The 22,301-nt window shown below is 38.9% G+C and overlaps 1 protein-coding gene across 4 annotated transcripts in view; it reads right to left on the bottom strand.

Annotated features, from left to right (window-relative positions):
- LIPC (lipase C, hepatic type) overlaps window positions 1–22,301 on the bottom strand; it is a 52,827-nt gene that overhangs the window by 7,290 nt on the left and 23,236 nt on the right. For all 4 annotated transcript variants that reach the window (XM_048318127.1, XM_048318128.1, XM_048318126.1 and 1 more), the window contains 5 exons: window positions 8,345–8,532; window positions 6,636–6,815; window positions 3,299–3,416; window positions 1,808–2,041; window positions 183–425 (listed from right to left, as the gene is read on the bottom strand). In XM_048318127.1, coding sequence (XP_048174084.1) covers window positions 183–425; window positions 1,808–2,041; window positions 3,299–3,416; window positions 6,636–6,815; window positions 8,345–8,532 — 963 coding nt within the window. The remainder of the gene's footprint in view (window positions 1–182; window positions 426–1,807; window positions 2,042–3,298; window positions 3,417–6,635; window positions 6,816–8,344; window positions 8,533–22,301) is intronic.

Below are 22,301 nucleotides of genomic sequence, written 5' to 3'. Positions count from 1 at the left end.
AGCCAAGATCTTGATGAAAGGGCATCAAGATGGCCTACTGGGATTCTCAGTTGTCTCAGCAAATTGATTATTCTCACAGATTTTAAAAGCTTTAATGAATGAGTAAAATAGAATCATGAAGCTTAGGCTCAGTCTTCCACTTTGTGATCAATCTGGACACTGTAAAAAGTATTCCCACAAACCTTTGAAGGGCATATGTGCTCTTGTTTTCAGAAAGAGTCGTCTGCTTTTGGGCAGCCTTTCCTCCCTGATGTTGTAGCCCAGGGTGTTGCACCGGTTCTTCCTACAGCTGAGGCACAGTCCTTTGTTGAAAGTGTTGATGTCATTGCACCAGTAAGCTGTGCTTTGCTTGTCCACGTGCAGCAGAGAGTCGATGAATAAATGAACTGACCTCTCATGGGCACATTTCACAGTTTGAGTGATGCCTGAAAAAATGCAACAACAAAATTTTACATGCCCTTGTTTCTTTTTACCATTTCAACTGCAGAGGAGTACCGTAGCCAACTATAAACATATGTCATTGTTTCCCCCCCACACCCCTTTACTACCCTTTGCATTGTGGTTTTGCCTCAGAAATCACACATCATAGGATCATTGAAATATAGAATGGCTGAACTCCATGATAATAAACTTGAATAATTTTCTGCTTAAACTTCTCGAGCCTGACTGTATCGGACTGTAAATATGAACCTTGATTTCATTGTTCTGGCTGCCTTGGTCAATAGAAAATAAATCTGAGTTGATAGGCAGTCTTTCAGATCATGCCACATTAAAGACAGCAGTCTCATTCTGAATTGTTGAACGCTGTTGGATTTTGGATGCTTAGGCAGCAATATCATATTTTGTCCCTATTACACTGACAAACTCTTAGGCTGAATTGAATTTTTCTTGCAGTTACTACTTGGAAAAAAGGAGAAAAATTTTATTAAACACAATAAAAATATTGAATAGGCCTGCTATTATGAGAAGTATCTTTTGTTCTTTAGGTGTCATCAAATTACAAAAATTATTCTGTGCAATCAGGATGTATCACGATGGGCTGTTTTATATGTCCACTGATAAGCTTTTGAGCAGATGCTTGGTTTCACATTTGTCACAATTTATTTTCTAACAAGTAAGGCCCAGATTTAGGCATTGTGCGGTGACAGTTGAGAAATACTTCTGCAATGCCGTGTGCTGGGTGAGCAGGGCTCTTTTGGGGGTTTTCAGTGAGCACTTCTGGTTGTCACTGCACATCAGGACCTTTTTCAGTATGTTGCATCAGTTTCTCTATACGTTTATGTTTAGGTACATTGGAAATAAGCTTCTATAAATAAAAGCTAGCCTGGAACACTGGCCATCAGGTCGTAGAGAGAGTGTGATCTGTTCCTCTGAAGGACATGGAGTTGGGGAAAGGTGAACTATGGAGGTGAGTAGTACAGACCTGTGTTTTATTTGATTTGAAATAATTAATGGCACACTAGAAAAATCTGGCTTAATTAGAATAATTGTGCAGAAAAATTTCTCATCTTCCCTACTGCTGAAACAAATACCATTAAATTATTCAGAGGTGCTTGACAGTAGGATGCTCGTGGCCTCATTTTCAGGAGTGCTGGGCAGCTCAATTCCTTACTGGAGTCAATAAAACCAATATGAACTCAAGACACGTAAAAATCAGATAACTGATCTCTAAACAAGAAAATACCTTGCATATAAGGGGTGATAATAATAATACTTAGATGCTGTTTAAGACCACAGTTATGTAGTTTCTCAGAGAGAGTCAGTACAGCTGCCCCGCTGCCTCCCACTCTGTGCCATTGGTTCTTACCAGTGATCCCAAATTCTGCAATGTGGTTGTACACATGTAGGATGTGACAGCCAGGCTGGAAGGTGCCTCCATTGGGATAAAAGTCAAAATGAGCCACAGGCTGCTTGATGCCGACACTGAGGCCCATGTGCTGTTTAGTGAAGGTATGAATTGCATCTACAAAGTTTGCATCATCTGGAGATAAACGGTCTGTTGGTGACATTCCTTCAAACAAGGGACCAGCGGGGTCAAGGCCTGCAATAAATGCAAATAATCCCATTGTCATATACTGCAGAAGGACTGTTCTGCTGCTGTAAATCTGTGATAAATGTCTGAAAATAGGCAGCACTGGTACTTTACAAGGTCTTTCTCTGATGGAAACAATAAGAATGCTTGTCCTGCAGAGGGTGGTTACACCTAAAGCAAACACGGGCACTGTAACAAACAGTAACTGGGACCTGCACAAGGACATAGGCCCAGAGACAGATGTGTTTGTCAAACTGTGCTTGCTGCCAGTGTCACTTGAGGGACCTTTACGTAATTTTGTTCTTTCAAACTCTAGAGGTCATGTGTTTCAGGCCCTTTGGAAGATACCAGACCCACAGCAAGGCTGACTTTTAACCCACATTTGGGACCTGAAACTTTATAAAGCTCCACTTATTGCTTAAAAGGGCTAGATTTTATTTATAATAATTCTTCAACTTGAAAAATCTTCAAGGGAGATTATTACAGTATTCAGAAAAATAATACTCCACTTAGGGAGTCTTGCTGATTTTTGTTTTCTGGACTTTTTTGCATGGTGCTCTTCTTGGTTGGGAATTGATTTAGGAAGAGAACTTTGTGTTTAGTTTAAAGCTGCATTCAGCTTTGAGGACAAGCTTCCAAACTTGATATTCTTCAGTTGGTATTATGGAATCATATAGTTGCATAGATGTAACCAGACAAGACTAGTAACACAGACCATGAGTAGGGAAGTGCCCCTGAAGGCATATATTTCTTTTTAGCTTTAATAACTTTTATCACTATCATTTTTTTGGAGCTTATTGTTACAAGTCTGAATGACTTTTGCTGAAGGATGCATATAGCTGTTACAATAAATAATGTGTTCTGAGGTTTTTTCTTATCCATTATCAAGGTTTTATGTACTAGTAAGGTTTGAACAAGCAGCACCGGGGACCTGAAGTCCTTCAGTGCTTACACTGGTGTAATATCATGACACATTTGTAAAATCAGCTTCTTGGCATGCAGGCACTGCCACAAGAGCTATGTAAGAGGCTGTGGTATGTGGCAATGAATCCAAGATCAGAATTGTGACTTCAAAGCACAGCCATGCATATTTGCCTCACTCCTAAGTTTTCTAAATCTAATTTCTAAACCAATGAGATGAGACTTCTAAACTGTGCTGAATATTGCTATTCGACAGCTAATTGTCGATACAACATTGATATGTCAAATATCTTCATAACTTGATTCAGTTGGCTGGTTTTTTTCTTAAAGGTATAAGTCTTTTACCTGTAATTCTTCCAATCTTTTTTGTACCACTGATAAAACTTCCAGCAAATCCTGAAACATGAGCTCCTAGGCTGTACCCAATTAGATGAGCATTGCTTCTGGAAAATTGAATGGATTCCTGGAAGATAGTGGCAGCTTGATTTAAATGAAGAAATGTGAAAAGTAAACAGTGAAATATTAATTACAAGCTAGGAATAGTCTGAATTATAACACAAGAAATTTGTATGTTGATGGTGGTCAAATGAGGTGCATGAATCACTGAGTACATTTCTATTGGCTGAGTGTTATTCCTTGCTTCTTTTTCATGCAGCTGGAAAATGCCCCACATTTGGCCACTGCTCCTTATCTTCTGTGCACAGGAAAACCATCCACACAGATAATGAGATTTTTGTTGTTGTTTGTTGCAAGTGATGCAGATGTTTCTGCAGCATTTGGATTTCCTGTGATTATAAAATGGATATCTGTTCTTTAACTTCAGGGTAAAACAATCTTCTATAAAAAGTGCCTTGGGGTTTTTTTGCCTGAGATACCAGCATAAGCCAGACTAAAGGGATCAAAATATTGATCAGACGGTAGACATGTTAAACGATACAGCAGTGAATGATACAGCAGTGATATTTCTTGTACAAAGATGCGTATCTGATTTGTAACAAACCTATTGAAGCAGAATTGCCCTTCTTTCTATCTAATCAATGCTAGGTACATGTTAAGCATTTCACCTGAGCTGCAGGGCTCAAAATTTTTCTGACTTGAAAAGAAAAATGTGGCATATTTCGCTTGCAGGAAAGGCAAGCCTCACTTTTAATTTCTTTGTGGATGTTGCCTGTCCCAGTGGAATGGCTGTGCAGTCTCAACATCCATCTCTTCGGAAGATAAGGTGAAACTTGGCAGACTTCTTTTGAGAGAGACAGCTCTTAGAAATCACAAGATCTGACCAATTTTCTTGTCAGGTGATGCTGAAATGGAGGCTATTGAGGCTGTTACTGATCATGCCCTATTAATTCTTGGACCAAGAGCACTAATATTTACTTATTGTTTTTTAAAATGTTGTGCAGCACTGCAGTTTTTGTTACATCCATGGGGAATCTTTGAAATAATCATCTGCCTGTAAGCAGACAGAAGCACAGGAGAAAGATCATTGTGAGAGTTGGAACAAAGGGGGTTTTGCTTCTCAATACTGGTTGGACACACACAATGGTGTTTTATGGTATATTTAAATTCTGGAACACATCACCGTACAAGAGAAACTACCTACAATACTGGAGCAAGGAGTCATTTATTCAAGCCTTGATTTGTTTGTTGACACTAGAGAAATCACAGAATGTCTTTTTTGTTGACAATGTGATATGTCCTCCTGGGAACTGATCACAGTCCACCATTTGATTCATTCAATAATTAAACAGCTTCAAAAAATTACTTTAGGCTCCAGAAACTTAAACTATATTTAACCAAGAGCTAAGGTTTCTTCTAATGTCGCAATGAAAAATGGTGACTCTGACCTTCCTCTAGCCCTGCCATTCCTGCTTAGACCTTCAATGGTATTTGCTACAAACCTTTCAGCCTTGCAGTACATTTCTCTTCCACCTTAGGCCTCACCATATGTTGGGGTTTTAGTTTAGTCTTAGGTTTTCCTGTTAAAGGAATTTTCTCCCATATGCATGTTGCTAGGGGACAAATAGCTGTACTTAAGAAAGACAAAAAGGGGAGTGGGGCGGGCCTGGCTACTCTTTTGTCTACACCTGGGTGTGGGGACAGTTCGCTCTGAGCGTCCGGAGAGAGAAGCTGCAGAGAAAGGAGCTGCTGCTTCTTTCTTTTTGGCCGTTCTTTCTTCCTGCTGGAAGCAACGCCGGGACCCCAAAAGCCGCTTTCCCTGCCCTGCTGGAGACCGGGCTGTGGCTGCCCTGCTCCGCTGCTGCTTCGAGTTTTCGCTACGCTGTAGCCCTGCTCGCCCTGCCTGCCTGGGCCTCCGTGGTTTTTTCCCATCTGGATACATCTCGTCTGCCACCCGGGATTTGCCGTTCGTCCCTGCCATTCCAGCCTGCTGTTCCTGAGAGCCCGGGATCAGCTGCCCAGGGGTTTGTGAAGCCTTTGTTCCATCCCTTCCCGGGATCCCAGGGCACCAGAGCCGCGGGTTTCCCGAGCTCGCCCCGGAGCGCCCCCTGCAGCCGCGGGGGAACCATCGCACCTGCCCTGCTCACCGGGAGCCGCCAGCGCCCCTGCCGGCTGCGAGCGGAACTGCACCCGAGGGGAAAGGGCCTGACAGCCGAGAAGGCCGGGACTGGGTTTGTGATTGCTGTTACTGCCATAGTTGTTGTTGTTTTGTTTGACTGGTTATATACATATATATATAAAGAACTGTTATTCCTATTTCCCACATCTTCGCCTAAAGGCTCTTGATTTCAAAATATAATAACTTGGAGGGAAAAGGGGTTATATCTGCCACTTCAAGGGGGGCCTCTGCCTTCCTTAGCAGACACCTGTCTTTCAAAACCGAGACACCATATTTAAAGTAATGTATTCAAAATTCATTGTCAGGCATAGAAGTATAATTTCAGTTCAAATTAAGTATCTCAGTATTAGAGATTGATACAGTAAGAGTTGCTTAGAGTTTCTGGTTTGTATGAGTGATTCTCATTCTACTGTTTGCTTTCTGTCTTTTCTTAAATAGTGCTGGAGACCAGTGATACCTTGAAGACTTATCTGCAGCCTTTTCAATCCAGCCATGGCCACTGCTCCCCATGTAGCAAGAGTTTTGATAAATAGTCACTGCATTAGTGTGGCTCTGTACTCACTGCAGCCTCCATGTCATCTGCTTTGTGAAGCATGTCTGTCCTCTTGAAAGGTCTCCCTTTACATTCTGGATCTCTAAGCCATTATTTTATCCTAATCTTTGGGAAATTACAGCAAAAATCAGACATGGTGTCGGGATTGAATTCTGCATTAAAAGTAGAAGTTGGGCACAGATAACATAAGCCCATTTTCCTATACTAATGATTCGCAAATGATGATGTCTGCCTGTTTTTTACATGAGAAACAGTGTCAGCTGTCTACACACATGCTAATGGAAAAGCCGAAGTAGCAGGAAACCATCTCACCTCTAAAGGTATATAAAAATATTTTCATAAACAAGACCACTTGCTTTTTCCTCTTTCATGATGAAAGTTTTATGAAATCATATGGAGGTTTATGGGAGAAAAAATGTGCACTTCATTAAAGAAATGTGAATGACTGAAATGAAAGCATTACCAAGCATAGTATTTCAGAAAGGTTGTGGAAGTATAAGAACAAGTAAATAGGTCTTTTTCAGAGAAACATGTGTTGATCTGGGAGTTCTTACCTCCAGCCATTCCAGGAATTGTGCTATCTCCTGTCCTACATAGCGTGTGTTCCGTACGGCGATGGGATAGTGCTGGTGAGCCAGTATAATCCAGTCTGCAATGATCACGTTCATTTGTTTATCCTGAGACTTCAGAGCTGCTGCCATTTTCCAAATCCAACTTTCTAATATCCCATCCACCTGTTGTAATTGAAGAAAACCCCCAAACGATAAGAAAACCATTGTTACGGGAAAGCAATATTTCTTGTGAAAAGCATAAGGAAACAAAAAAATGTAATATGAACAGGAAGGGATTAATGCTGGTAACTGGATTTTAGGGGCTTTGGCCTGCTTCAGTGATGAGAATCTTCAGGTTTTGGTGGACCAAAAAAATTAAGAGTCAATATAATAAGTGTATAATAGTGTATGTTTTGTAATATGAACTCTTATCAGTGAAAATGATGTCCCCAAAGACTTTAACTCATCTGGAAATAACTGGTAGTACTGGTTAAAAAGAAAGACAGAAATGCCCAAAAAAAGTCTGATAGAGCAGCTATCCCTGTAAGTATAAATTAAAATAATCGGAGAAGGGAAGCTGGAGGATTGCAGACCAGCAGGCATTTGTCATCTCTAGCCATTCCATTCTGAGAGCTTTTTTTGAGCTATTATTTTTTGAATACCTGGTTACAATTTTCTTGCATCAAAGCATGTTTCTGATTCGATGGACTAGAATTATTATTTAATCTATCAGATTTAATTGTTATTCTAGTTGTATGTATTTCCTAAATTGATAAAATATCCTTATCTCTTCTAGTGTAACAGAATTTGGGAGTCTCAGGTCTGGGTTTCCACACACACTCCTCCAAGAGCCCAACACCTCTGCAAATTACATTAATATGAATGACGAACTTCAGTGGCAGCAGCTTCAGGTCTGTGGTTTGAGGAGGTTGTAGGTTTTGAACAGATTTTTCTTTGCGAGGCTTGGCTCTTATTTGCTAAGGGACTTCTGTGCATTACGGGGGGTGTTCACAGCTCCTCTGCATATTTGCAGATGTGCAAGAAAGATCCATTGTGCCACCTTATGTGATTCCATCGGTTCTATGAGAATTCAAGGATCTGTTAAAATTACTTAATTTCTTATCCTGCCTTCTCTTTTGTTTCTTTTTCAACCAAGAAGCTGATGACAAGTCACTCTTAGTATTGGTATGCTTTTGAGAAAGGTTTTTTCATGGTGAATTGGTTTTTTACAGTTTAACTGGAAGGAGTTCAGTGATAATTCATTGATGTTGAAGGCTTCGCTTTCAACTGAAGGGGCTTGTGAAGAAGTTCTTTTTAAAGGTGCATCTCTGAGAAAGATGTGGGGATATTGTGGGCACTTTTCATGAAGTCTGTAAATATCTGGCAGGGAACATATCGGAGAAATGAAACTCTGTATTCAGCTCTCCAGGGCATAGCACATTAATTCAGCTACTTGTTCAAGCTCTGCTAGCTTTAAACCAGGGCTGAATTTAATCCTTGGCACAGGAGTCCCATGTGAAAAATTGCTCATAGACTGTTCCTTCAGAATCTGTCGGGAATATCCACTTTGTATTATTTCTAGCCATGATAGCTACCAGTGAAATCTATCATCTTTGTATCACAACCTTACTTCTGATGTTACTTCTGTAGCATAATGAGAAGGAAATAAAATCAGATTTAATTTGAATTAAAAATAAAATGTGAGTTCATACCGACCAGCCATGGACTATCATCACCAGAGGAAGAGAGGCATTGAAACTGCATTTGTCAAGAGTCTCCAACTGATTAACAAAAATCTGGCAGCTGCTTTCAGTTGTATCTGTATAGAGTCTAAATTTGGTTTCTAAGTTTTGCTGATCTTTCTTTGTCGTAGTGTGTTCACTCTGTGATCCCAGTGCCTCTGAAATGAAATTTGTGACAACAGTCATAATAGGAAGGAATTGAAAACCTGGAGAAGTTAGTAGTGCAAAACAAAAAAAACCCGAGTAAATGAGTAAGCTTGGAACTCTTCCTATGTGTAATTGTTGCCTGCTCCAGGTGGGCCTAAGCTGTACATTTTGGGTCAAAAAGTGATCTCTTTCAAAGTCTGAGATGGTTCAGATGTGCCTCTGAGTCCCTCTATGTGAACAATAGCAGTTACACAGGAATAGTGATCTGATTGCTATGGGCCTTTATAGAATGCATAAGGATTGTAAAACCACAGTACAGGTGTTGTGCCTTCACCATGTAGTGCATGCACAGACAGGCACATTCAGAGGCTCTTAACTCTGCAGAGCATTTCTGCTAATGTGCATTTGCTCGTAATTGCTGAGCAAGCATCATTACACTAAAATAACCATTTTATTGAGGGTTATAACTGCTTAGAGACCTGGGCAACTGCTTAAAACCATTAGACCACATCATAATTTTTTTTTCTCTGAAAAGGAAAGATGAAATGTTGCTCTTTTAGCTGTAATATTTTTGATGATTTTGTTTTTAGGTAAAATAGCTTGGTGCATTTAGGACAGCATTTTCAGAAATGTCTGTTAAGTAAGAAAGTGTGAACTGTGGTTTTATGACATGAGTTTAGAAGGAAAAACATAAATGTAGAGCAGCTGCTGAAAAATAGAGTAAAATAAAGCAGAAGCTTACAAAAAGCCACTTGTGACATGCAAACCTTTCTAGTGAGACTTCAGACTATTTATTTAGCTGAAAAAAACCCATGCAATAAATTATTATTTAAGCTAGAAAAAATGGGTTTTAGTAGAAGAGATGTTAAGGTGTGATGAGCTAGACAAGAGAGAGGTTACAGTTTCTCACATTGGAAACACTCAGAGTGCAGAGATTTTATTAATGGAATTCCTTGGGGACAGTTTTTTGGCTAATCTTGTTTTAGTATTTCCATTAAAGAAGCAGCAGGAAAGGTACAAGACTGACAAAACATGGGAGGCCCTTGCTGATACTGAGAAGACCAAACCATTGAGCGTTAAGAGCTAGATGACACCTTGAAAATACAGCAAGAGAAACAGGTAGAAATCTCCTACTGAAGTGCAAGGTCATACAGTTGATAGGAATTTGTCTATAAATGGGGCTCATAAATTGGAAGTGACACAAAGATAAAAAAACTTGACTGAAGTAATCAATAACAAAACTGACCATGAGTCACTGCTACCATTTGACTGTGAGAAAGGAAAGTATAATTCCAAGATGCATTAGGCTAGATGGTTTTGGTAGGAAGAGAGGATATCAGTTGTAAGTAAAGGCAGTTGTTAACCACATCCAGAATAGTGTGCATAGCTCTTGTTGCCAGGTGCATCTCTGAGAAAGATGTGGGGATATTGTGGGCACTTTTCAAGAAGTCTGTAAATATCTGGCAATGAATATATCAGAGAAATAAAACTGGTAGTTTCATTTCAGATTAAATTGGTGGTTTAGGTGCCCCCAATTCCATCTGCAACAGCTGCTCACCAGCACCACTGAAATGGTCAGGGAGGAAGCTTTTGTTTTAGTTAGACCCAACAAGTCATGAAATACTATTGGAGGTGAAAATCAAATATTTTATTCAATGAGAAGTTAAAATTATCTATGTTGGAACAGATCTGAAATTAGTTAAATTTTAGTTCTTATTTTTCTTGCATGAAAGTTCCTTAATAAAACATTAATATCAGAAAGATTGTATTTTGTCTTCTAAGTCAACTTATTTTTATTCTTTTTCTTTTTTTTTTTTATACATCACAACTCTTATGTCTATAGATGTTTTTAGAAAATACCTAAAATCATAGACTATTCATTTCTGTATTGTATCTGCAAATCTATCCTGGGGTTTTGTGATATTGTTGTCCTAATGAGATTTGGGTAGTTTACAAGGAACTTGTGATACATTTACAATGGAGTCTTTATCCTGCAAACATATTTTGTGACATGAAATCCCTGTGTTTAAATATTTGCAGTAGTAGCATCTTGTGATGCACAATAGAAAGAACCCTAATGTGGAAGTATGCTGGATTTAGATTTTTGCCACAACAGTCTTGTTACAAACATTATTCAAGGTTTAATTTCAGTGTAATGGTAAGACATGATAAAACAGCATATTTAGTTTGTTTAAGTGCATGGCAATTCTGGCAAGAAAACTCCTAAAGTGACCTGCACTGGATGTGCACTGCTTTATATTTGTTGCTAATTATTGTTCATTCAAAGTAACTCCAGGCAATGTTGTTTCATAGCTGGGAAACATTTGTGAAGGAATTTGTTCAGCCTTGTACAAGAGTTGGAATTGAAAAAGCTTCAAAGTTACAGAAGGTTTGGTTGATAAAATTCGTAGCTTCAGTGTCGCACATTTTCCTCTCAGGCCACTTTTAACTCTCATAGGACTAAGTCTGATCATTTCTCTCTTACAATGTCCACTTAAGAGAATTTCTGTTGTATTTTTTTTTTTTCTCTTGCAGAGGACTTAGTTTCTGAAGTAAGTAATATCAGGAAAGGGTGAATCTACATAAAGAACTGAAAATTAGAAAGAGCTTTAATGATGTTGATATTCTCAATGTCTGGTTTATTCAGCCTTTGGTGAGTAGTCTCTACACAAAAATAAGCATTGTGTTCTATTTTTAGCACAAAAAGAAAAACAAAAAAAGAAGTAACTTGTGCCTGTTCCATTGTACACATCCTTTCTTTGTTTAATGCCTTGTTTTCATTTTCTTTTTGCTCTCTCAGTGTTTGTGCAATGTAAGGCGCTTTGTCACTGTACTGTTTGTACATACTACAGAAAACCACTCTGATAAAGAGCTGTTTTCTTTAGACACTGGCTGGAAAGTGCTGCAGCGCTTTAATGGCTGAGCATTGGTTTGCTGGTAAATCTGGTAGAGGGGATTAAAAATACTGCTTGAACAAAAGTTAAAAGTTCCTGTAGGATCTGTTTCCTAGGAACTGCTTTAGTCTGTTAATCTGTGTAGTGACTTGGAGAAGGAAATAGTGTCTGAAGAGCCTGGCTTCCACAACAGACTCTTGCTGAAAATGTTGTACTGGTGACTCAGTGACATGGCTGCAGGGAACTGGGAAGTTTCATAGGTCAGTTTGCAAAAACAACACAATTAAACTGCTAAAGATTTTTTTCATGGTAATTACAGTTAAGCATGCAGAGATCTTTCTGAGCCTCCAAAGAGTTTTGCTTTGGAAAAATACCAGGTGAGCGGGTTGCCAACTTAATATCCTTTTTCTCAGAACATCCCACTCTAACATGAATTCTTTCAGCAAAGCCACACTGATCCATGTACTTCCACAAATTACCTTCCCACCGGGCAGCGCAGTAATCACGAGCAAGAAAAGTTATTGTGAATTCTTGACACCCTGAAGGAGGTTCAGCCCTTTCCTTTTACTTTGTATTAGTGATGTTTCTGTCAGGTGCAGTAAAGACTGAAGGCTGGGTTTGTAAATACTACTTCACTGCAGCATGGCCATTTCTTGTAAAATGCTTTGGAGTTAGTTTTGGGCAGACAAACCATAGCACTTTTAGATTTGACCTGAGATAATAATTTTCTTACTGAAAAGTAAAATGAAGAGAGATTCCCAGTTGAACAAAATAAGCAGGTTAATCCAGAAGACTGACTTGGATTAAATCACCCCAAAAGATAAGAAGGTGTTCCTAACTATAGAATTTTGGAGTCGGTTCTGAAATTTCCAGATGTGATAGTAATGCTTTAAACTTGTTAATGAAAATTCTAGTGGAAACTAGACAAAGGTCTAGGTTCTGTCCAGGGTTTGAAACCGTAAATATCCTATGCTTTTCTGCAGGAGAGGTCCACAATCTAAATACGTTTCTATATTGTGTCTGATTAGGTATAAAAATACAGCTACAAAATATCTGCTTCATAGTACAAAAATTACCTAAATGTGTGACAGTAATGAGGATGGTATGAATGAAGTATGGAAGAACTATCTAATGTGAAGAGAAAAACTGTATTATTTGCCACGTCATACACTTTAAATTCATCTTACAGTATAGCATAAAGATTTTGAGTAAAATTGGCATTTCCAAGTAAGGAAAGCAGCTTAAGAAAAATAATGTTCAGTATCCTTCTTCCTGTCATGGAACCAGCAATGAAGAGGATATTTCAGTGGCACTCACCTAATCCTTAGGCAATTGAAAAATTAATTAAGTAAATCTGAACAGAAGTTAAAACTTGGGCTGCTGGTGTGTTAAGGATACATAAAAATCACACACGTCAGCATGTGAACACATGCCACTATTTCCAGGTCCTGGCTGCCTTGTGACCCGAGCAGCAGCCTCCCTTCGTGTTCAAGAGTGGATTTGTCTGAGCCCTAAAAAACCTCCTGCATCTTTTGGGTGGCTTTTCCTGCTTACATGGAAATGTTTCCAAAAGAGTACTTATGTACTGTGATCATATTTTACTGTCACCAGTATCCAACACATTTCAGAAACAAGTGACACAACTATTCCCCACAACCAGAGAATTCTATTGTGAAACCGAGCAAAGACAGTGATGTGTTAATGATTTTTGTTTGTGCCATGGGAAGTGGAATATATCACAGATCCCCTCATTTCCAATGGCAAGATTCGTTTTTATCACTTAAAAGAAGAGCTAATGTCTCAGCAGTGTTCAAGTCTCTCAATTTAACAAATACTTCTTGTAGAGCTTTTCTTTTTAGTTGATTTTTATTGTTCCTGTCAGTTCAAGGTTTTGGGATGTCATAGACTAACAGTTGATAATTCCATCTCATGTAGTTCTTAGGGGAGAACTCTAAAACACTCATTTTTGGGGGGGGGGAGGGGTGGGAGGAGTGGGGGGGACGGGAGTGTGGGAGAGGGGATCCTAAGCCTTTTTGGTTGCTCCAGAGTCCCAGGCAAGACAAAGCAGTGAAAACTAAGGCATGTTGTGTTTAAATTTTTCATATCCTCATGTAGTTCCTTTGTATTTTCACTCTCCCTAACTTGCTCACCTTGTCAAATGAAAAGTAGGTATCAGTTAGCAAAGAATGAATGAAAAAAAGCAAGAAAAAGCTATGACAATTGGATTAAACATTAGCAGGTCTGTTTAGAAAAAGACCTTTGGAAAAAAGGTTCCCTTTCTCTTCAAGTTTAAATGAATGATGAGATTAGATATGAATAGGTATTGGATGAATAATATTTCTCTATCTGAAAAGTATAATAGTTTTCTGAGCTGTCATTTCTTGTTTCTTTTGTCCAATGTGCATGCAGGCATGCCAAAGGTAAGTTAAACTTACCATGAGTGTAGTTTGTACCCAAACAGCCACAAGGGAGAGTAGAGATGATTACCTAAGTGTTGTTAGCCCTCTGATAACACACTTTTAACCCTCTGTTAAAAGGTTTTCCTCTTGGAAAATCCAAGAGGAGAGCACATAAAATTGCACCTTTCATACTGACTGTCTTCTCTCTGTGTGTCCTGGCTTTCAAACCATCCAGACAGTGCTACTAGCAGTGGGTCTTGAAACTGGAGAAGGATGTGTCTGGAAAGAGGCCAATCCAAAATTCACTGGAGCTGGTACTGAGGTACTGAGCACGATGAAACCAGCAGTGTCCCTTGAGAGCTCAGCTGCTGCCCCAGCAGAACAATGCATCCAAATCTCTCTCCTCACTTGAAAAGTGTGCAGGAGGAGGCACCAGCCACACAACTCACATTGTTTGTGGAGTAACAGACACACTGTCCTCTTAATTGTCTCATCTAAAGCCAAATCCTTCTAAATATGAGCCTTTGCTCATTTGTATAATGCAGAAATGCTAAATTGAGATCAGTGCCCCAGTGCTTTAATCTGACCTAATCTGAATTTTCTTAACCAAAATCCTGGATAATGAAATTATTCTCCTTGAGACATGCAGTTAACCTGTGGAATTCCTCACTGGGTGTGATGTGGGAGTGAAGCATTTATATAAGGCTAGTTGGAAACTGGAAGTGTCTAAGAGAAATTCAGTGAGGATTACTGAGCACATAAGACATCTCTGCTTAGTCAGGAGTTCTGGGAGCTGGAAATGGTTGTTGACTTGGGGGAAGTGCTGTGTGTCTAAACTTTGCCTGCAGAGTGTGCACCTTCTTTTGGCAACCACTCCTGGGGGTTGAACTGGAAGGGCTTGGGTTTCATCACTACAGCCACTCTTATGTTTGATGTACAGCTCTACCTGGCATTACTTTTGACTTAGATTTTGGCAGGTTCTTAAAACAGAAACAACTTGTGAAAAATAACAACTTTTGGAAAATGTGTCCGTTGAAAACTTTTCATTCCTTTTCACATCCAAATTATCAGTGTCAATAGTTGCTGTTCAGAATTATTAATTATCTGGAAATAGTTGTTAGTTGAAAGTAATTAAAAATTAAAATTTTTCTACTTCCAAGAAACCTGTGTCTTAGAGGAAATATTGGGAGAATTTTAAAGGAGATGCTCTTGGGAGCTATATTTTGCTTCAATCACCCTCTCCTCCCTTTCTTCTTGTCTCCTTTTCTCTTGCTTCTCCAATATGTTCCTGGTTTTTTTCCATTGTGTCATTTGATTTTTTTAATAATTATTTTTTTAAATAATATAATTGTTTTGTTTTACTGTTTTGTCTGAAAGCCTTAGTTAAGCCAAAATAACTGAGGGGAAATCCTGTTTTTGCAGCAAATAAGAGCTTTTTGCTTTGACAGTCACTAGGTGTGTTCATCTAAGCAAGAGTTTGATGGTTTCACTGCTGCGGTATTAAAAGGCTTTGATCATTTTAAGTGTATCCTGAATTTCTCCAAACTGATCTTTTACAGTAGATGCCTGTAGATATTTCTTCTAAAACCTCTGCAGTGCACACTGTTACAATAACAAAAGTTATTTCCATGCAATTCTGTCTAGAAATTAGACTTTTTATCAAATATTGAAAGAATTTGTTTTAAAATTAAACTCTTTAAGAGGAATAAGAATTTACTGGGGATGTATTTTAAGTAGATTCTGCGTATAGAACTAATCTTTAGAACTTTTGTTAATGCTGTCATGCAATTTTTGTTGTAAATTTCCTTGTTTTGATGAACTGAGCCCAGGGTATTATAACTGCCATCAGTTGAGCCATAGTTCACAAAGAATTTCTCAAGTAGATTTGTTTAGTACTCTAGTACAACCCTCTCTTTTAGTAAAAGGGGCCATGCAGCAGGGTCCTACAAAGATTTGTCCATTTATGTTCGGGGTGAGCCATTTTTAAAATTGGCAAAGTTGTTGCTCAGCTCTGCAGCCCTTTCCAGGAGTCCTGTGAAAACTATGACAGAAGATACTATTTTGTGGAATACTTGATACTATCTGCATAGTCCAATGCAAACTGTTACTGAAAGTGTTAACAGGATAGTAAACTTTCAATAGGAATTTTATCCCTTTTACCTGTAATGCCGGACACCTTTGCACACTGTGATTCCAATCATAGGGAAAATATGTATAAAATGATAAAAACTGCTTTTTAAAAGACATGATGCTAAGGTCCAGTGAGTTAGATGGCTAGACATGTGATTTGTGTCTCAGTCAAAGCCTTAAATCTCAATTTCAAGTGAAATAAAGCTGCCTCTTGGCAGCACTGCAAGGGCATGCAGTGCTGCAATTTTATCCTGTTACTGCAGTGACAGGGCGAATTCAGTTTCTGGGCCTCTGGCAGTATTTGAAGTTTGGGTGCAGAATTCCAAATTTGAGACCGGGAGAGAAAAAAATACTTGTTTTGTTTCCTGGTAACTTCAAAATTTGTAGGTTTTTAAGGTGTTCCAAGACCAAAACTCTGGAAACCAGTAGCAGTAAATATGTATTAGAGGGCAGCAAAGTAATGCTATGTAATAGTATAATGATATGTTAGAGTATAATTTGGTTCATAATTGTCCATTATAGCTATGTAATTTATATAATTATCTTACGTAGTGTTGTGTAAAGTGCATACACGCAGAGAAACGTGTATATTTATAAAAATATGTATACACAGTTGTTAAATACTATTTATAAATACGATGATGCTTGCATGCACTTGATAAAGCATATGACATTCCCCTCATTATTACAGCATTTAATGTGAATGAAACATTACTTTGGGCATTTGTCTTAGAAGATTCAAGTGTTTAGTATTCAGAGACCATATACATAAAATAACAAGTTTCTAAATATTTGCTGTGTATCTGGGCATTGCTGAGCATTTTTTCCAGGCCCAGAGCATGGTTCCTAATGCAGATGAAGGACATGTGAACCGAACAGCTGCAGTAGGTTGGATAACCTTCAAAATGCTTCAAGGCATAAGTCAACCACTAATTTTCAAGATTTTTTTTTTTCTAGATCATTCAGTATTGATATCTCTCTGACCAGATTTTTAGGGTGTCTCTAGTTAGATCTGTTATTTCAGTTCCTGTAGTCCTAGGAATTTGAATTTTGCAACAGTATGTCACATTGAAGGAAATTTTAATATTAATTTTCGGTTGAATTATTTTTTATTTATATGGGGGTTTTTTAGCAGTTGTAGACTGACATGAACCAAACTGGGAAGATTTAAGTTGATTTCCATATTTTGAACACAAAGAAATTGATGATGAAAATCACTGTGTCCCAAAGTGAACAACAGTATGATTGTTATGTATTTGATTTCTAGGACACCTGAAAACACACAACTAAACTTATTGTGCTAAACCTATTGCAAAGCAATTGGGAAAATAAATGTATGATCTGTAAGTATTATTTGGAAATTTGGAATTCCAGATCCAAAAGGTGTCTCCCAATAGTTTGCACTAAGCAGGAGTGGACAGCAGAATGAACTGAAAGCCAGGGACAAAAGGCTCTGCAGGGGTAAAACAACCCAGGGATCCTTCTATTCATGATGGTTTTGGTCTGTGAACAGAAAATATCAGTCTCCCAGTCAGTCAAACCCTTTTTGTGAATAACATGTTCCTAATGCTAAATACTATAGTAAGAAAAAAACTACTTACTATAGTAAAAAACTTACTATAGTAAGAAAAAATGTAAAAAAATACATTTTCTCCCCCCATTTGCATTGTTTTCCTATTTGGGAAGAGGTTTTATTTTATAACTAGTTTCCATAGTTGGAAATACAAACTTTCTTATTTCATCACCTGCCCTTGCTCATTCTCTTTAGACTTTCCAGCTGTGATCACAAGGTTATGAATATCAGAAGAGAAATCATTCTCTGGAGTTTCTTTGATCTCTGCTTGTGATGTCTTGTTGATGAGAAATTTATCATAAACTAACTGAACTATGAATGAGTTGTTGAAATTTTTCACACATTAGATTTGCTGGTGGATGTTTAATGAAGCAGCCTTGTGTTCTGTCACCAGGAGCTGTTCAACAGGATCCAACAGGGCAGCGTCATGAAAGTGTGCTGAGGCCATGTTTGCTTTGCAAAGCAAAATGGATCTGTTTTAGTGAAAAAACAACAAGCATGGACAATATTAAATTTTACAATAAGCTTGTGCTGTTTTTAAGTTTGAAGTATTAAACCTTTTCAAAAGGAGTGTCCATTTTATTAAGTGGGGTCTCAACTTCCAGGAGTAGAAATCTAGGGATTTTGATTGTGATATTTTCTGGGATTAAAACAGAAAAATTCTCCATAAACTTAAGGGTGAGGATGGAATCATTAAACAATGGATACATGAAATCTGACAGTCTGGAAAACACAAGCAAAGTCAAGAATTCAGGTGCCAGGTGCTGCAAGGGATGATGTTCAGAGTTGATCTCACAACAGCAAAGGTAACAGAAAACCTGCAAATTTCCCTTTGAAGAGATTAATTTAGAATATTGTGAGCAATGTGAAAAAGAAATGGATTTGTTTATGCTGTCTTGTTCTTCCTAAATGCTCATTTTTAGATTGAGCCTATCTATATTCTACTTGTGGTTTAAGATATTAATTTAACAAGACTTTTTGGACTCATGTAAATAATGCATGTAATGTACATATTAGCACAGCGGAGTAATTTCCCTAAATCTAGTAACTGAGAGTTGTTATTTGCGTTGTAGCTGTATGTAGAGGCCTGTTCAGGATAGGAGCCCCATTGTGGCAAATGCTACCAACCATCCAAGATTATGGGATCAGGTTTTTGTTCCCCTGAGACCTGAATCGATTTAGCAGAATTTTTTATGAATTTGGCTTGTGTCCTTTTCATGTCCTTAAGCTTAATTTCTGGGGTCTTTAATTATCTGTCCCTCTAAATCAAGTTTATAGTCTTAACTCTTTAAGTGTATAATCTTACATCTTTAAGATAATCGTATGTGTTCTAGCTGGCATATTTGAGCTAATTTAAAAAACGATGCAAGACTGGATGTACCAAACCCCAATGGGAGCAGGCATACATGACTGAGAGTGGAGGCATTCAGAATCAGACATTATTGTTTCTCAAGGTGCTGGGTGCTGTGGACGCTGAAGCTTTCCAGGGGATGAGGATCCCTGCTGAGGTTTGCTGTGCAGGGATGCTGTGCTGCCTCTTGTAGGGTGTTGTGACACCAAGCCTTGCCAGGCCGTGCACTGTCAGGCTTTGCTCTGTAGGTACATTAGACTCATGAAGATTTTGCTGGTGAGGGAGGAACCCCAGCTCCCAAGGCAGGGCCAAGGCCTGGTCCCAGGAGTTGTACATCCATGGAGGTGGTAACAGAAAATTCAGAGGACCCAATTCCCCATACCTGAGCAGTTCAGCCATGATTCTTGCACTCATTTGTTTCAGTTCGCTCAGCCAACATGTGAAAATGAATTTTTCTTTCTACTGGGTTAGTTTGCTGTTGGCTTAGTGTCTTGGGGTGACCTTATGATGTGTATCCCATATCGCTGCCTATGCCCAGAAATTAATTTTTGTGCCTTTCTATGCCTCTAAACTGAGCCTGAAAGGGGGAAGGAAAAAACTGAGCAAAACTTTCTCAAAGCAGTTTGCAGCTCGTTCAAGGTTACAAAAAGATAGCAGGCTTTTTTTTTCCCTAGCTGGGGCAGGGGAGGGAGGAAGCACCCGGCTTGTTTTTTTCCAGTCAGTTTTTGGCCAGTTTTTTTTCTTCTTGTTCTCCGGAGAGAGACTGAGAGTTGGACTTTGGATTTCCTTCTCTGGAATTCCGGATTTTTCCCTTTTTCTACTGGACTGCTTGATTGCTGTAACATCAGAGCACATCGGGAGGACTTTCCACCGGGCACAGAGGGCCTGGCCCCGGCCCAAGCCCCAGCTCCGAGGAGACCAAAGGGAGGACTCGAACACTTTCCCAGGTTTTTCCTCTACCGCGAAAGATTTTACCATCTAACATTATTTTCCTTCCCATGTGTTTGTTAAATAAATAGTTTTATCTTCTTCACTTTCCTTCGAGGAAAATTTATTTTTTCCCGAACCTGGTGGGGGAGGGGTGGTTGTGCCTTCTCTCAGAGGATATATTTCTAAATTTGCCCAAACTGGAACACTTAGCAAGCTAAAAAGACTCCTGCAGAAACTGCATAAGTCAGCGTAAGGAATAAGAAAAGAGATCACAGAACTGATCAGGCAAATTCTTCCGAAATCTCTGAATATGAAAATCAAATGGAAGCAGGGTGCATCTAAAGACTTAAGCAACAGGTTTGTCACCCAAAGTAGTGATTGTAGAAAAATTTACATTTTAATTTACTCAAGATTGTTCTGTGAAAAATAACACAGCCCACTTAAATCTTTTCTTATTTTTCTATTAGCATAAGAAAAGGTATCTATGAAAGTACCTGGAAGGCTGATTTTATAGTCCCTGTACTCATTTGCCTAGCACAGAGTATGTAGCCTCAGAAGTTAAAAATTCTCCAAATAGTTACAGACCAATTGTATTTGGGCAACAATGTGAAACTTCATAGAAGTGGCTGAGAAAACCTAATGAGATGTTCCTCTGTAGTGCTTGAGAGCACAGCACAGCCAAAAAGCCTTGTGAATGCAGCGTGGGAGAAAGGAGAAGTTTGTTATCGGTCCAGAAATGGCCACCTCACATGCACAAGCCCAGAAGAGCCATCAGTGGCTCAGCGGAACAGCCAGATAGCCAGTTTTGCTGCTTGGTGAACAGCTGCCCTTGCTGAACATGGTAAACCTACAAAAAGCACCAGGGCAATGTCAGTGGCAGATTTTTCCAGCCCTTCTGTGCAAAGTTTGGGTGTGACACATAAAGGTGTCAAATAGCTGCATTAGGGCCCACACTAGAAAAGGACAAGGCTGAACTGTGGGTTTGTTCCTGTAATTCTCTGGGCAGGGACACTCCACAGGGTGCAGCAATAGCTAGGTGCCACTGCAGATCAAAGCATTGTAACTCCAGTTCTCTGGGAATGGGGGGATACAGCAATTACTGGGGGGCTGGAAACCTGAGTGCACAACCATGGAGATTACCTTTCTGCATTGTTCTCTTAACTACTCGAGTTTGTCAAAAGCTGCTTTACCATATTGTGCATAGGTGGTGCACATAACACCATAGCTCATGCTTCTGACTTTGGTTGGCATGTTTTATCTAGAATCTGTCATATTTTATAGGACAAAGAAAGTGGAACTGCTATTCATAGGCAAAGAATTAAAGACACAAGATGGGGGGGAATCTTGTGTAAAACAGTAGTTAAAGGTTCTTCCAGAGGGCTTCTTTCTTTTCAATTCACTTTGAGGTTTGAAAGCATCTTTTTTTTCCCTTTAAAAAAAAACTTTTTTAGCAAGAGAAACAAAACTTTTTGGATGCAGAGTTTCCTTTGTATATAAGAACCTAAATGTGCTTTAGAGTGTATTCAAATCATGGTACAGCAGTGGACTGGCATCGTTTTCTGCATCTGTCTGTACCAGCAAAGAAGTTACCACCTCCAGCTTTTTGCCACCTCCCACCTGCCAGAAATTACCACCCTTACTGTTCTGTTGCCAGTGCTCCAATGTTGCCCATTTGCTGCAAGGAAAATCGGCTAGGTTACCTCACATCACCTGTTTTAACTGTTTACACTGGTCTAATTTATATTGCTTGGAAGAAATTCGGGCATGTTCATGTGAACTGATCTACTACAGGAATTGGATAAAAGTGGTAGCTGTCCGGAAGTGATAAAAGTGGGTGGAGTGCTACAGGCAGTGATCCTTGACTGAAAAAGGATGTTTGTTCATGGCCTGAGACGCATGCAATCATTTGCTAACCTCTGGAAAACTGCCTTACTGGTATTTATTCTTCATTCCTTACACTTTCAAAATGGAGATCAGGTATATTGGTTTGTATGTAATGCTCACTCAGTTCTACTGTGGACATTATAATTTTTTTCACTGTAGTATAAATATACAGAAATTAGCTATAAATAGACAGAACCCATGCATTTTATTGTCGTCTTCTAGCAAGCAGTAGTATCAATTTTTCAAATTTCTGTGGCCAGAAATAATTTCTAATTGTTCACTTTTTTTAAACAACAGAAAGCTCTATAACTATCCCCAAGGCTTTCTTTCATCTCTAAGCCATCATTTGGTTCATCTCTAGTGACCAGCCTGGGAGTACAGTCAGAAGGTTACACAGATAAACAGAATTATTTCCCTCTGCATGTCATGCCTGGAGCACCAAGTAGGTGAATTTATCAGCCTTGTTATTTGGCACTACATTTGAGTTCAACCTAGAATTCTCAGAGCTAAGTTTTTACAAAAAAACAAAGCTATAATAGTCATAGTTTATGTGGCTAAGTCACAGAAGGTGATAACATATTACACACTGCCAGAACATTTTGTTTTCCGTGTCTCCACT

Source organism: Corvus hawaiiensis, chromosome 13 (assembly GCF_020740725.1).
Source record: "Corvus hawaiiensis isolate bCorHaw1 chromosome 13, bCorHaw1.pri.cur, whole genome shotgun sequence".
In the NCBI taxonomy this organism is placed as follows: domain Eukaryota; kingdom Metazoa; phylum Chordata; class Aves; order Passeriformes; family Corvidae; genus Corvus; species Corvus hawaiiensis.
Note: the sequence above shows the minus strand (reverse complement) of the source record. Positions and strands in the feature narration are given on the sequence as shown.